Genomic DNA, 11,799 nt, shown 5'->3' with positions numbered 1-11,799 from the left:
TCATGGATCTGGCAATGGCAGGGCCCCGGTTTCTGTCTCTTATGGCGGCCTACGCGCACAGACGAACCAGGATATCTATCAGCTCAGTTTCCACCCCAAGGTCTCTATCGTATTGTCGGTCCACTGGTGCGGGTCTCGCCAGGATCCTAGGCAATGTGTGTGTGTGTATGTACAGAGGGTCACCCATGACCACCACGGTGTGATCCTCCAACGGGCTAGCCATCGGATGGCACCTACTTGTACCGGCACTTCGCCCTCGCTTAGTTTCTCATAAGGAGGTGCCTTCTCTCGACCCTTCCGCGAGCACTCGCAACAATGGACATCATAAACCGGGCAGCGACCATGCCAACAGCAACGCCCGCCGCCGGTTGGGCCTGGGAGGGCGCCGCCGTCGACAAGACGCCTTTTCCGGGCCCAAACGCCGAGTCGGTGTCTCAGCAACGCGTGCTCTTGTCAGCCTTTCGGTACTGGCAGCATTTGATGAAAGTCGGGGAAGACTATACACCAGCCGAAGGCCGTCTTGTCCCCATGCCGCACTCGGTGGCTGCCGGGGCCCGTGAGGCGCTCCAGAAGTTGTGTACGATCTGTTCAGGCGAGCTTCCAGCGGCCTTGTTGCCCTTCGCCGAGTCCGTCGAGGTCACATCGGCGACGGAGAACGGGGACGAGGTGCATTTTCCTACCCCGCTCAGAGAGCAGGAAGCCGCCGCGGCCATTAAGGCTCTCGAAGCTTGTGCCGCTGCCGCCATTGCGAAACTTCGGTATGGGACGGAAAGCAAGAGGATTCGAATCGATGCCGACAGGGTCTCGGCCTTTTTGATGTCGGCCTATCTTACGACCCTAGATGGCATGGACAAGTCGGATCCTCGAATTAAGGACAGGATTCCTGGTGAGTTACACTGCCCGCTCAGCCCAGCCCCGTCGACGAGAGTGGGATTGAATGAGAGGTGGTGGTGGGGGAGGGGAAGGGGGACGGGGCACACATACGCGGTCCAGGGCACGGCAAACTGACCCTCCTCCGCCCAGACACGGACCTGAACAAGGCCCAATCGGTCCTCTACCGGCGGATGTCGGCCAACCTCTACGGCACCAAAAACCCCGGTGAATACTTCCACATCCACGGCTCCCTGGACGCCGACGTGACCCTTGAGATGCTTGGCCTGCCCAAGGAGAACCCGGAAATGACCGATTACCACGCCATCATCGACTACATCGAGTCTGCGGTGAAAGAGCACACGGCCGCGGAACTCGACGCGCTCAACCTCGCTCACCGACAAGCCGGCATTCAAGCACTCACCTGGGCCCAGTTCCAAGCTACCCCCCACGGCAAGGCCCTCCTGGACCTCCCGCCCCTGACGGTCCGCCCCAACCCGGCAGACGCCCACGTGACTCCGCCCGTTCCCTTCCCCTCCACTACGGCAGCAGTCTCCTCCTCTCCGGGCGGCCGGCGGCCCCGGCAGGCCCTGGCGGGCATCAAAGTGCTCGAGCTCTGCCGCATCATCGCGGGGCCGACCATCGGCCGCTCGCTGGCCGCGCACGGCGCGCAGGTCCTCAAAGTGACGCCCCCGCACCTCCCGGACGTGCCCTTCTTCCAGCTCGACGTCAACGCGGGCAAGCGGGCGGTGCACCTGGACCTGCGGCCGAGCTGCCCGGCGGACCGGGCCGCCTTCGCCGCCCTTCTCGCGGACGCGGACGTGCTCATCGACGGCTACCGCCCGGGCGCGCTCGCCCGCCTGGGCTACGGACCGGACCAGCTCGGCCGGCTGGCCCGCGCCCGCGGCCGGGGCTTCGTCTACGTGGCCGAGGACTGCTTCGGCGGCGCCGACCTGGAACCCGAGCGCGGCGCCGAGTGGGCCGGGCGCCCCGGCTGGCAGCAGGTCGCCGACTGCGTCACGGGCGCCGCCTGGGCGCAGGGCGCCTTCATGGGCCTGGACGAGCCCGTCGTCCCGCCCTTCCCCATGTCGGACTACGGCACGGGCGCCCTGGGCAGCGCCGCCGCCCTGGCCGGCCTGTACCGCCGCGCCGCCGAGGGCGGCTCCTGGGTCTGCCGCACCAGCCTGGTGCAGTACGACGTCTTCCTCATGGGGCTGGGCCTGCTCCCCGCCGAGGAGCAGGAGCGGCTGCGGCGCCGGCACGCCGACGAGGCCGGCTTCTTCGCGCTCCGCCACAGCGACTCGGTCGACGAGGTCGGCAGGAGGGCCCTGGCCAGCATGCGGCTGGCGGTCCCGCACCTGTTTGCCGACGGCGGGCGGGCCGTCATGCAGGAGGCCTGGAGCGAGCCCTTCCGGGGCGTGCTGAGGTGGCCCAGGGAGGCGGTCGAGATTGACGGACTCCGGGTCGGGCACGTCAGGACGGCGAGGCCCAACGGCTGGGATAAGGAGGTGGTGAGCTGGGAAGGATGGGAGGAGGAGGAGGAGGAGATTATTGTTGGGGAGGATGATGACGATAACGATGAAGAAGAAGAAGATGATGATGATGATGATGATGATGGGGAGGCGGAGAAGCTGAACCCCTGAGCCGGGGAAACTTGGCATCTTTCTTGTCCACTTGCCCTCTTCTCCTTCTTTTATCTTCCTATTTTTTTTTTCTTTCGAGGGTTTCACTTCTTTTTTTATCTCCTTCTTCTTCCCTCCTCTACTTCTTCTTAGAAGAACTAACGAGAGCTGGGGGAGTAAGGGGGACTGGGCGGTCGGCTTGCTTGCGCGATTGGGAAACAGGTAAAGCGCTGGGCTTAGCACTGGAGGCACTCTGACCCAAAAGAAAAAAAAAAGCGAGCCAAGGTCATTCAAGTTTCGGTTTGGCTTGGTCGTGGTGTAGCATTGTCCAATTTTTTTTTTTCATTAGAAATACATCATACAATCGTACAGCTGTTTCGAAAAACTCTGGGGATATCGAAGGCTGTTTGTTTTGGGATTCACATATCAGAATGTCTATGACTAGGTAGTTACTCTGAGTCGATCAAACAAGACATACAACGCACCGAAAAACCGCTCCCCTGACAACAAACCCCGCATCACAGCACCAACCTCCCCGGCTCGTTCTCCAGCACGATCTTGACCCGCTCAAGGAAGACCTGCGCTCTCCTCTCCTCCGCCTTGGGCACCTGCAGGCTGAAGAGGTTCGTCCCGGCGGGCTGTCCGGGGAGCACGGTGGTCTTCTTGGCGGCCGGCTTCGGCTTGGAGGTGAGGATGTCGAGGATATCGACCTGCTCCTTCGTCTTGTTCGGGGTGGACGCGAACACCGCGGACGCCGACGGAAGGGAGGCGACCTGGGGGACGTAGGAGCCGCGAGAGGCCTTGCGGCCGCCGACCTTGTCCAGGCCGAGGACCTGGTCGAACAGCTCGTCGGCCGTGGGCTGGTAATCAGCCGGGAGCGGGAGCTCGTCGTTTGCGAGCTCGCTGGCGCGCTCGACAAAGGTCGAGAGAGGCAGGAACACGCCGAGCGACTTGTGGATCTTCTTCTGGGCCTCCATGACGGCCTCGAGGGAGACGGGCAGCGTGACGACCGACTTGGGCGGCGGCGGCGGCGGCGAGGCCGGAGCAGCCTCCTTGGCGGGTTTCTTGGGCTCGGGAGCCTTGGCGACCTTGATGTTGCTGAGGTCCAGGTGCGACGCCTTCTCGAAGCGGGCGGAGACCTTGGCCGGGGTGTTGGCGTTGATCTTGCCCAAGAAGGCGAGAACGTCGCCCTTGAGCAGGCGGCCGTTGGGCCCCGTCGGCGTGATGCCGCTCACGGCGGACTCGTCAAGGCCGTTCTCCTTGAGCAGGTGGATCACCGACGGGAGCAGAGGGTAGGACTTGTTGAGCGTCTTCCCGCCCGGCTTGACCGGGGTCTTGGGTGGGGAGGTCGCCGGTGTGGATTCGGGTTCCGGAGATGCCGGGGTCGCCGGAGCCGGAGCCTGCGTCTTGGGCGCCTCGGCGGCTTTTGCTGCTTGCGGGGTCTCATCGGGGGGGATCTGGAGCGAGCTGATGTCGTCACCCTCCTCAGCGATGACCGCTATCCGCGTTCCAACCTGAACACCCTTGCTGCCCTCGCCCTGAATGACCTTCACCAGGATGCCGTCCTCCTGCGCCTCAACGTCCATTGTCGCCTTGTCCGTCTCGATCTCGAGCAGGACATCGCCGGCCGAGAACTTCTCGCCCTCCTTGACTCTCCATGCAGCAATGTTGCCTTCGGTCATTGTTGGAGAAAGGGCGGGCATGGTGAAATTTTGGGCGGCCAGGACGGCGGCCGATGTGCGGAATCCTGCGTCACAGAACTTTGTCAGCTTGCCATTGGTTTTACTTTCTCGTTCTTTTTTTTCTTTTCTTGTTTGTTTCCCTCTCGTTTCATCTCTTCTTCGATTCTTGTTCGAGCATTGTCTCCGTTTGGTCCGTAAACACCTTATCTGTCTGCTTCCCTCCTCCCATCGGTCTTTTTTTTTCCCTCTCGGACGGACTGACTGAAGGCACCCCAGCTCAAACTTACCTCTGACTGCATCGTGCTGCACCTTACGTGCCGCGAGCCGCGCCGACATGCGGCATGCCGTTACAAAGGTTGCCATGGTGGCGGGCGCAAAGAGAACCCAATCCGGGTCAGGTCGCGGCACTCGAGCGTTGTGGGTTTTAATGGAAAGATGCGAAATGCGCTCCGGGCCTCGAACTTGGCGGGAAGCGGACCGACTTAGGCGGTGGCCCAAGCTCTTCTTGGCTTCCCAACATTTGCAGTTCTGTTGCAGGGGTCAACAACGCGCCGATGGACCCTTGTCTCGCGCTAGCTAGCGCCTGTCAACAATGCCTGTCAATGGGGACTGCTCAGGTCCGCCCGACGCCAAGACCCGACCTCGCGCGACCATCATCCGGCGCCGACAATTTTTTTGGGCCCCGCTGCGAGCAACCGGACCCGGAACTCCATCTTCTCCCGAGTCGGGCGCGATCGGAGCGCTCTCCCGTCATAATTCATACATTCATACCTGGTGCGGAGTACGCCCGTGCAGGGTAGCTGCTAGCCATTTGCTTAGTTATACCACTCATTATAAAAAAAGAAGGAAAAAAACAAAAGGTACGCATGTATGTACAGCACCTGACGCCATTCGGGTCTCCCCTTCACAGTCCGCGCGACCTGTTGCCCGCCCGACCCGACCTTATTCTCCAAGCTCGAAAACTGACCCGGCTCTTCCTCGCCTGTGCAGAGCCGCGGATCCAATGGCGTCCTTCCCCAGAGGGTTCGGCCCTCGACTGCTGCTGCTCGTGCGGCAGCAAGCCCCGTGCGATTGCGCCGCGACACAGGCGCGCCAGCTCCTACGTGCCCGCTTTTCTACCTCCCGCCTCCTCCAGAAGGCCGTCAAGACAGCCCGGCCGGCAGCAGCCCCGAAGACCACGCCCAACGCCGCCTCCAAGCCGACCCTTCCAAAAGCCTCTTCCGCCGCCGTCCCCGGCACCACGGTATCAGCAGCACCAGCACAAGCGGCCCGACCGTCCTCCTACGCCGAACAGCTCGCCCTCAGGGGCCGGACGCTGCTGTACGAGTCGCCCTCTCACTTTTGGTTCCGCGCCGGCTGCTTCTCGTCGGCTACCTTTTGCGTCTCGTACACCGTGTACCAGTACTGGACCGTCATCCTGCACCCGCCCGAGGGGCTGATGTGGTGGATCCCGCACGCCTTCGGCGCCATCCTGGTCTTCATGGCCGGCATGGGCGCCTACTTCGTCATGGGCGCCGGCCGCATCGTGCGCTCCATCGAGGCCGTCCCTGCCGCCGCCGTCGCCAAGCAGCTCGCTTCCGGCACGACTGCGACTACGAGCCCGATCTACATCGAGGTGGCCACCCGCCGGATGGCGCCCTTCATGCCCCCCAAGAAGCACCTCCTCCCACCCGAGGAGGTGCAGCTGCCGTTCCGCATGTACAGCGTGTTCTCGGCTGCCAGGGCGCCCGAGCTCCCGGTCGGCCAGAGGCCCATGGGCCTGGCCGAAAGGGTCCGCGCCGAGCGGGCGGCGAGGGAGGCCCGGCTAGCCGAGCGCAAGTACACCATGGACCACATCCTGACGGCGCCCTTCCGCGACGCGCGCAAGGCGTTCGGCACCGCCTGGAGCGGGATCAAGCGCTCCTTCCACCGGGAAGGGTTCGCCAAGATCCGGCTGGGCAAGCAGGAGTACAAGATGGACGTCACCGGCGGCTGGGCCCTAGACGACGGGAGGGCAATGGACAGGTTGTTGCCGATCCGGCCGAACGCGATGCGGACGAGGTGAGGAACCGATCAAGCTTCTTTGTCTCTTGGGTCTTCTGCCAAGATGCGTGTATATGGTATTGTAAATGTATGTACATTACTGTGTGAATAAGCCGAGTCAGAAAAATAAATATGCGGCCGGCCGTGCTATGCCTCCGTAGATCATACTTTCGAGGCATTCAGGGGTAGTACGAGAATGCCGGGTAAAGGATGGTTATTCTACTCGGCGCCTCTCCCGCTTCTCAGTCACGGAGAGGACAGTCCCGGGAATGTTCTCCCAAGAAATCGAAACATACGAAGGATGGTCGCCGAGCAATAAGTCTTCCAGTTTAAACGCAGCATGCATTTTCAACAAGTGCCGGGACACTGTCGGTTCCCACAGTGCACGGCTAGATCAACGGACCGCTACCAATTGCATCTGGTCAGGGTATGTGGTGTTGAGCGGCGTTGCTCGTCGAGGAGGGGTGGGTGAGGCTCATCAGGAAGGAAGGCTTCTGGGAAGGTAGCAATCGTATGTATTACGTTCGTTTGCCCTAGTCTGTCTTCTGTCTTGGAGATGTACGGCGCGTACGTATCAACGAGAATGGAGCGCCTCATCGTCCCAAGCACGAGGGTCACGAGGGAGAACTCAGTGTCAATCGCCTTCCTGCCATGTTTCCACGCTGCACGGTTAGATCCTCTCTGCCAATTGCCTTGCCTATTACGGCTTCCGCCAGTTGGTTTGAGAAGGCTTTCTTTAAGAACTCAGTGGGAGATGTCTTCTAGCGTTGCTATAAGCACTCGGGCTTGTTTCCTCGCCAACGAGCCCTGGTATTGTAATGATAGACTAACCGAGCTAGGTAACCTGACTTGAGGAGTGCCGATACCTATGTCAAGATCTGTCAACTGCCGTCCTTTTCGGTGCATTGTTACGAGCCATTCCCAACCCATGCGCTCATTGCCTATAGAGTGCAGAGCGCGGTGGCTTCCTGGGGCATATTCCTCACCCAGACCTGCTGCTGCTTCAAGTAGGCGCTGGAGCTAATAATAAAATGAAATAAAATGAAAAAACAACACTTTGCTGGTAGACAATGTCTTGAGACGAGCTATCGGCTATTCTGAAAGTGGCAGGCATGCAAGTGCGTTGCATGAAAAGCATGTTCCCCCCCCCTTTTTTTTTTTCTCTTCTTCCCCCCTTTTATCGTGTCACTCCAGCGCCTTGACATCGCATTTATTCCAAGTATCAGGTGCTAGGTATATACAACCTTTGGTTTTTGTTCCAAATCCCTTCCGATGAGTTCTCCCTAGTCGAACAGGTTAACACGAAATCGCCACAAGCATGACACTACCGCTGGTTTCTGCCTACCACACCATGAATAAGACTCATTAGGCGAGAAGTTAGGAGAAAAGATCTGGGAATGTTTAACCCGACGGATTAAGATCTATGGTTTAAGGCAGTAGCGTATAGAACGTGGAAGGAGCAAACGAAGTGCCACGACGCCAAACGTCTCCTACCAACATTGATCCTGCTCAACACGCAGCACTCAACAAATTGAATCCTAATCCGGTAACATCGAGTCAGAAAACGGAAACAGCCACCTTGTCCTTGTTCATGCTCCAAATTTCATCAAACTAGATGAGGCCGATCTCGCGCCGAAAGAACACCACTGACGAGACCGAGCCCAGGACTGTACAGATGGTCTGGTGCGACCCATGACTCCGGGGGATTCTGCGTCGCAGCCATGAGGTTTGCACACCCAGCTCATCTCATACAGCGGATGGCTTGAGCTCTGCATGGACTCAGGATTAACCTACTGCTCCTGCTTCACGTACTACCAATGACAAACAGCCTCCCGATAACTCGCCTCCCGTCCTATTGAACTCGGCAGGTACATACGCACATACAACAGCGAATTATCAAGCTGGTGTTTTGCCGCACTCCAGCATGGGAACAAGGCCATCTCTCTCAGGGATCTCCCTCGCACGTGAAACGCAACCACCGGAGGTGGGGTGATGGGAGAAGCTCGCGCCTCCAAGATGAAAGAGATCCTAAGAGTCTACACACCTTCTCGCCTCCGTGAACCGACTGTGGAAGATCTACTTCGTCAACGTGGCCCCAACCTTCCCGACCCCTCCTCTGCCTGAGCAAACTCTCCTCAACCAGGCGGAAATCCCGGCCACCCCCTCTTTCAGCCTGTGTATCAGGTCGCTGCTGATCTGTTCGCCCCCCTTACCCCCCCACAAACCTTCTTCTTGCTCATCCCTTCTCGGGCGGCACGCCACGCTATCCAAACCTTCTCTGTGGGTACCCACCCATACCCGGTACGTCGGGCAAGCGAGCGGAACAAAGACTGGCTAAGGGACCAAACGGATAACCATCCCCATGACTACCTCCTCCCTTAGAGAGCTCAAGTCAGTCGAGGTTCGAGCTGAGGAGATCGCCGACCGTTGCGGCATGCGCTCCCGGCAGCAGAGCATGTAACACAGCGCGTCAAAGCTCGCCAACGGACCGAGCCAACCGGAAGTGAACATCTCGGGGAGACCGTTACTATGCTATAGCGTAGCGCAGTGTAGCGTAGCGTATGGTATGTACCGTACATGAGTGGTTATACACATGCACGACAAACTACACAGTTCGTACACTACCTTTACTTGCCTAACCTACCCTTTTCTGCCCGCATACCGCGTACGGTTGCGGAGTTGAGTGGTAGTGGGAGGGTAAGGCATGTTGTGCATCAGCGGTTACACCACGTCGAATCATACCCTTCCCCACACCCGCCTCACAACAATCCGTTCATCACGTCGGAACAGGGATACCCACTGTATCCTCGGCCAACATGAATGTACAGTACGCACACGCAATGTAAGGCATGGAGGGGGCGGGCATGTATTCCACGGACAAGCGGTGAGTCGTCCCTCTTGGCCGTCTGATGTCCGAATCATCACCGCCCGAGGTTTGAGTGTTGGAACTACCCTTAACCATTGGTCGCCTCACCACGATGGTGGCCAAGTCACCGAGCAACAAAGGTAAGGTATATACGTGTGTGCTCCACAATGTTGCTCGGCAGTTCGGCGCCGCTCTTGCAACATCCCGGCCATTCTCCTACAACATTAGCCCTACCAAGGCAGGTATAAGAAGAGGAGGTGATGGGCCTGAGGCAGGGTGTGTGTGCGTGTGTGGGGAACTAAGGTGGGTAGTGATTTGCAAAACGGCTCGTTATGTAAGCGCGGGTTGGGGGAGCGGGGTTTCCGTCTCAGATGCGAGACCAGACGAGAGAAAATCCGGGGGAGGCGGTGGGCGGTGGACAATAACTTAGACAGCGGGCAGTGGGGAAGGGTAGAGTAGTTAGCGTAGTGTACTCCAGATGTATGTACTGTACATACAGTACGAATGGCCTTCCTATCGGTGGCAACAGGATTCTCTGCTCGAAGTGGGGGCCCAGGGTTCAACACCCAACAATGAATGGAAGACGAGGATACGATGAACATGCGCCTCCAACATAAAAAAGATATCGGCACCGGTTCGTCTACACACAATACCAACATACATTGTCAAGATTTGGCGACGGATGATGAGGATGACGATAGCGAGATGGCAATTTGTGCCGTGCAGGATCACCAGCATGGAACTTCCCCACCGGGTCCTTTCTGCCTCGCTCCTCTGCTGCGCCTATCTCTCGTTCTGGCTTCCTGTTTGCTACCACGCGGGTGGATTGCCCCGCGAGGTCGCAGCAGAAAGGACCCTGAAGAAAGCCGATCCCCCTCCATGCTCATCCCGAACCGGTCTGAGGTCAGGGATGCGCACAACAACTTAAGACTCCACTTCCGTCACCTGCAGACGATAGGTACTCCGAAGATACACCACCAGCTGTCGTACGCAGTACTGGCAACAAGGAAAAAATGAAAGAGAGAGACAATGCAAGCCCGCGGCGCTGCTCGAGGCTAATGCAATGCATGCGCATCCACCCCTATCTATCTCTACGACCCACGACATCCTACCGCTGCCCTCTTTTCCTTCCGTCCTTGCTTTTCCCCTGCTGGGTAACCGCACGACATACTCGCCTTGCATGCCGATGAGGCCAAAAATAAAACGAGCGGTGAGAGGGCCGCGCTTTGGAGGGGCAGTGGCTGTATGTATCTATGTATGTACTCTACGGGATCCGTACACTACACTACAACATACTCCGGCAAAAGAGCCTCACATCACTGGCCGCGGATGTGCGGAGCACGCTTTACCTATCGGTGCCTCGCGCCCACCGCAATCTTTCTCGCTTCGACACCGTGGTCCGTGCTGCCGCAAGTTTGCTTGTATGTACTGATACCTAACACTATGGTGATTATTCGCCCTAGATAACTGTACTGGTACGTCGAGAGTGGGGGTCCGCAGACTAGCACGCAAAACCGGTCGCAAATGCTAGGGTGAGGACCTCATCCCCGCAAGGTCAGTCACCAACCGAATGAGACTGACCGGAAGTGCCCAACTGGGCAGGCCGATAGACATGCGGATTGCAACAAGCAACGGATTCCGGATTACATACAATCTGTGGTTGGCACGCCAATCCGGCGCGAGATCGGAACAAATGAGCGCCCGCAGGCGCGCCCTGGTGACTTTCCGATTTGAGACACCACGCGATGTCGCCTTGTTTCTCTGTTCCAGGTTTTACGTTGCGTGTTTCTCGCCTCGTCGTTCGACAGAGTCATGTGTGGGCCTTCTTTTTATTCCCTGTTCGGACGGCGGGCATGAGAAGCTCGAGGGTTAGCGGACCCCCATCAGATGTTGAAGAAACTACGTCATTGGGGCTTCCCTCTGAAGGAAAGAACGTTTACGGATTATTCTTGGCCAGTGGTTCGTCGCGGTCCCCACAAGCCCACAGCGCTGCAGGCGCCACTCTTCTGTGGGGCTGCTCGGCAGCGTGCTGTTGGCAGAAAGCCTCACTGGTCGCAACAAGCTAACCCAAATTAATAAAGGAAAAGGACATGCTTCAGGTCGCGTCGATCTGATGCTTCAGAAAACTTGTAGTGTAGTGCCCTACATGAACACATGTATATCTACACGAGGGGGGACTGCAAATGCAGGGTGACGCGCAGCCTTAGCCCCCGCCAATATAAAGAAGTGAGACCAAAAAAAGTTCGACTCGGCTGTCCTCCTCGGAGTAGTAGTGTGCCGTCGAACGGCGGCATTCGACCGCCGATGCGGGGACACATCCTGAAGATCCTCGGCGCCGGGGCTGCAGGGCTTGACGACGGCGGCGGCGGCCGGGTTCCTCCCTGCGCCCGCCCGGGTCTGAGACGCCGAACGCCGTCGGCTCAAACAAGTACTGAAAAGTGAAGCGTGCAAAAATGGAGTTCGTCGTCTACCTATCCCACCATAATACTCTATCCATTGGTGGACCTCACCCTGCCCCTAACCCCGCCCGCGCTACCCTAGGGGTAGTGTAGGGACGGTGGGCAGGGCTTCTCGGGAATCATGGTAGTTGTGAATGATCTGCATATCAGATTCCCCTGATGCTCTGCTGCCGGTGCTAAGAGGGGTTTGAATCCAATCATATGCTGCTGTGGCGGGCAGATACGGAAGCACGGCCAAAGAACAACATCCTTGGTAAAGTGCCACATCGTAGTTTGTA

General features: G+C 58.6%; 3 protein-coding genes across 3 annotated transcripts; 2 read left to right on the top strand and 1 right to left on the bottom strand.

Annotated features, from left to right (window-relative positions):
- Positions 1-342: 342 nt before the first annotated feature.
- MYCTH_2060682 (uncharacterized protein) lies at positions 343-2,513 on the top strand (the record flags this gene model as incomplete). Its single annotated transcript, XM_003662786.1, has 2 exons — positions 343-886; positions 1,024-2,513. The coding sequence occupies 2 exons, from the start codon at positions 343-345 to the stop codon at positions 2,511-2,513; spliced, it is 2,034 nt and encodes a 677-aa protein (XP_003662834.1).
- Positions 2,514-2,624: 111 nt separating this feature from the next.
- MYCTH_2303910 (uncharacterized protein) lies at positions 2,625-4,641 on the bottom strand. The gene is made up of 2 exons (XM_003662785.1): positions 4,462-4,641; positions 2,625-4,239 (listed from the first exon to the last, which is right to left on the bottom strand). The coding sequence occupies exons 1-2, from the start codon at positions 4,535-4,537 to the stop codon at positions 3,011-3,013; spliced, it is 1,305 nt and encodes a 434-aa protein (XP_003662833.1). The 5' UTR covers positions 4,538-4,641; the 3' UTR covers positions 2,625-3,010.
- A 201-nt stretch (positions 4,642-4,842) lies between these two features.
- On the top strand, positions 4,843-6,528 carry MYCTH_2303908 (uncharacterized protein). The gene is made up of 2 exons (XM_003662784.1): positions 4,843-5,042; positions 5,165-6,528. Exon 2 carries the CDS (start codon positions 5,178-5,180, stop codon positions 6,216-6,218), a length of 1,041 nt encoding a protein of 346 aa, XP_003662832.1. The 5' UTR covers positions 4,843-5,042; positions 5,165-5,177; the 3' UTR covers positions 6,219-6,528.
- Positions 6,529-11,799: the final 5,271 nt, after the last annotated feature.

The sequence above is a fragment of the Thermothelomyces thermophilus genome, chromosome 3 (genome assembly GCF_000226095.1).
Source record: "Thermothelomyces thermophilus ATCC 42464 chromosome 3, complete sequence".
Classification (NCBI taxonomy): domain Eukaryota; kingdom Fungi; phylum Ascomycota; class Sordariomycetes; order Sordariales; family Chaetomiaceae; genus Thermothelomyces; species Thermothelomyces thermophilus.
Note: the sequence above shows the minus strand (reverse complement) of the source record. Positions and strands in the feature narration are given on the sequence as shown.

What these genes read in the sequence shown, in the direction of transcription:
- MYCTH_2303910 (XM_003662785.1), bottom strand. Translation starts at nt 4,537, where the DNA reads ATGGCAACCTTTGTAACGGCATGCCGCATGTCGGCGCGGCTCGCGGCA. An exon ending in GCAGCACGATGCAGTCAGAG is followed by an intron (nt 4,240 to 4,461) that starts GTAAGTTTGAGC and finishes TCTGTGACGCAG; the next exon opens with GATTCCGCACATCGGCCGCC.
- MYCTH_2303908 (XM_003662784.1), top strand. Translation starts at nt 5,178, where the DNA reads ATGGCGTCCTTCCCCAGAGGGTTCGGCCCTCGACTGCTGCTGCTCGTG.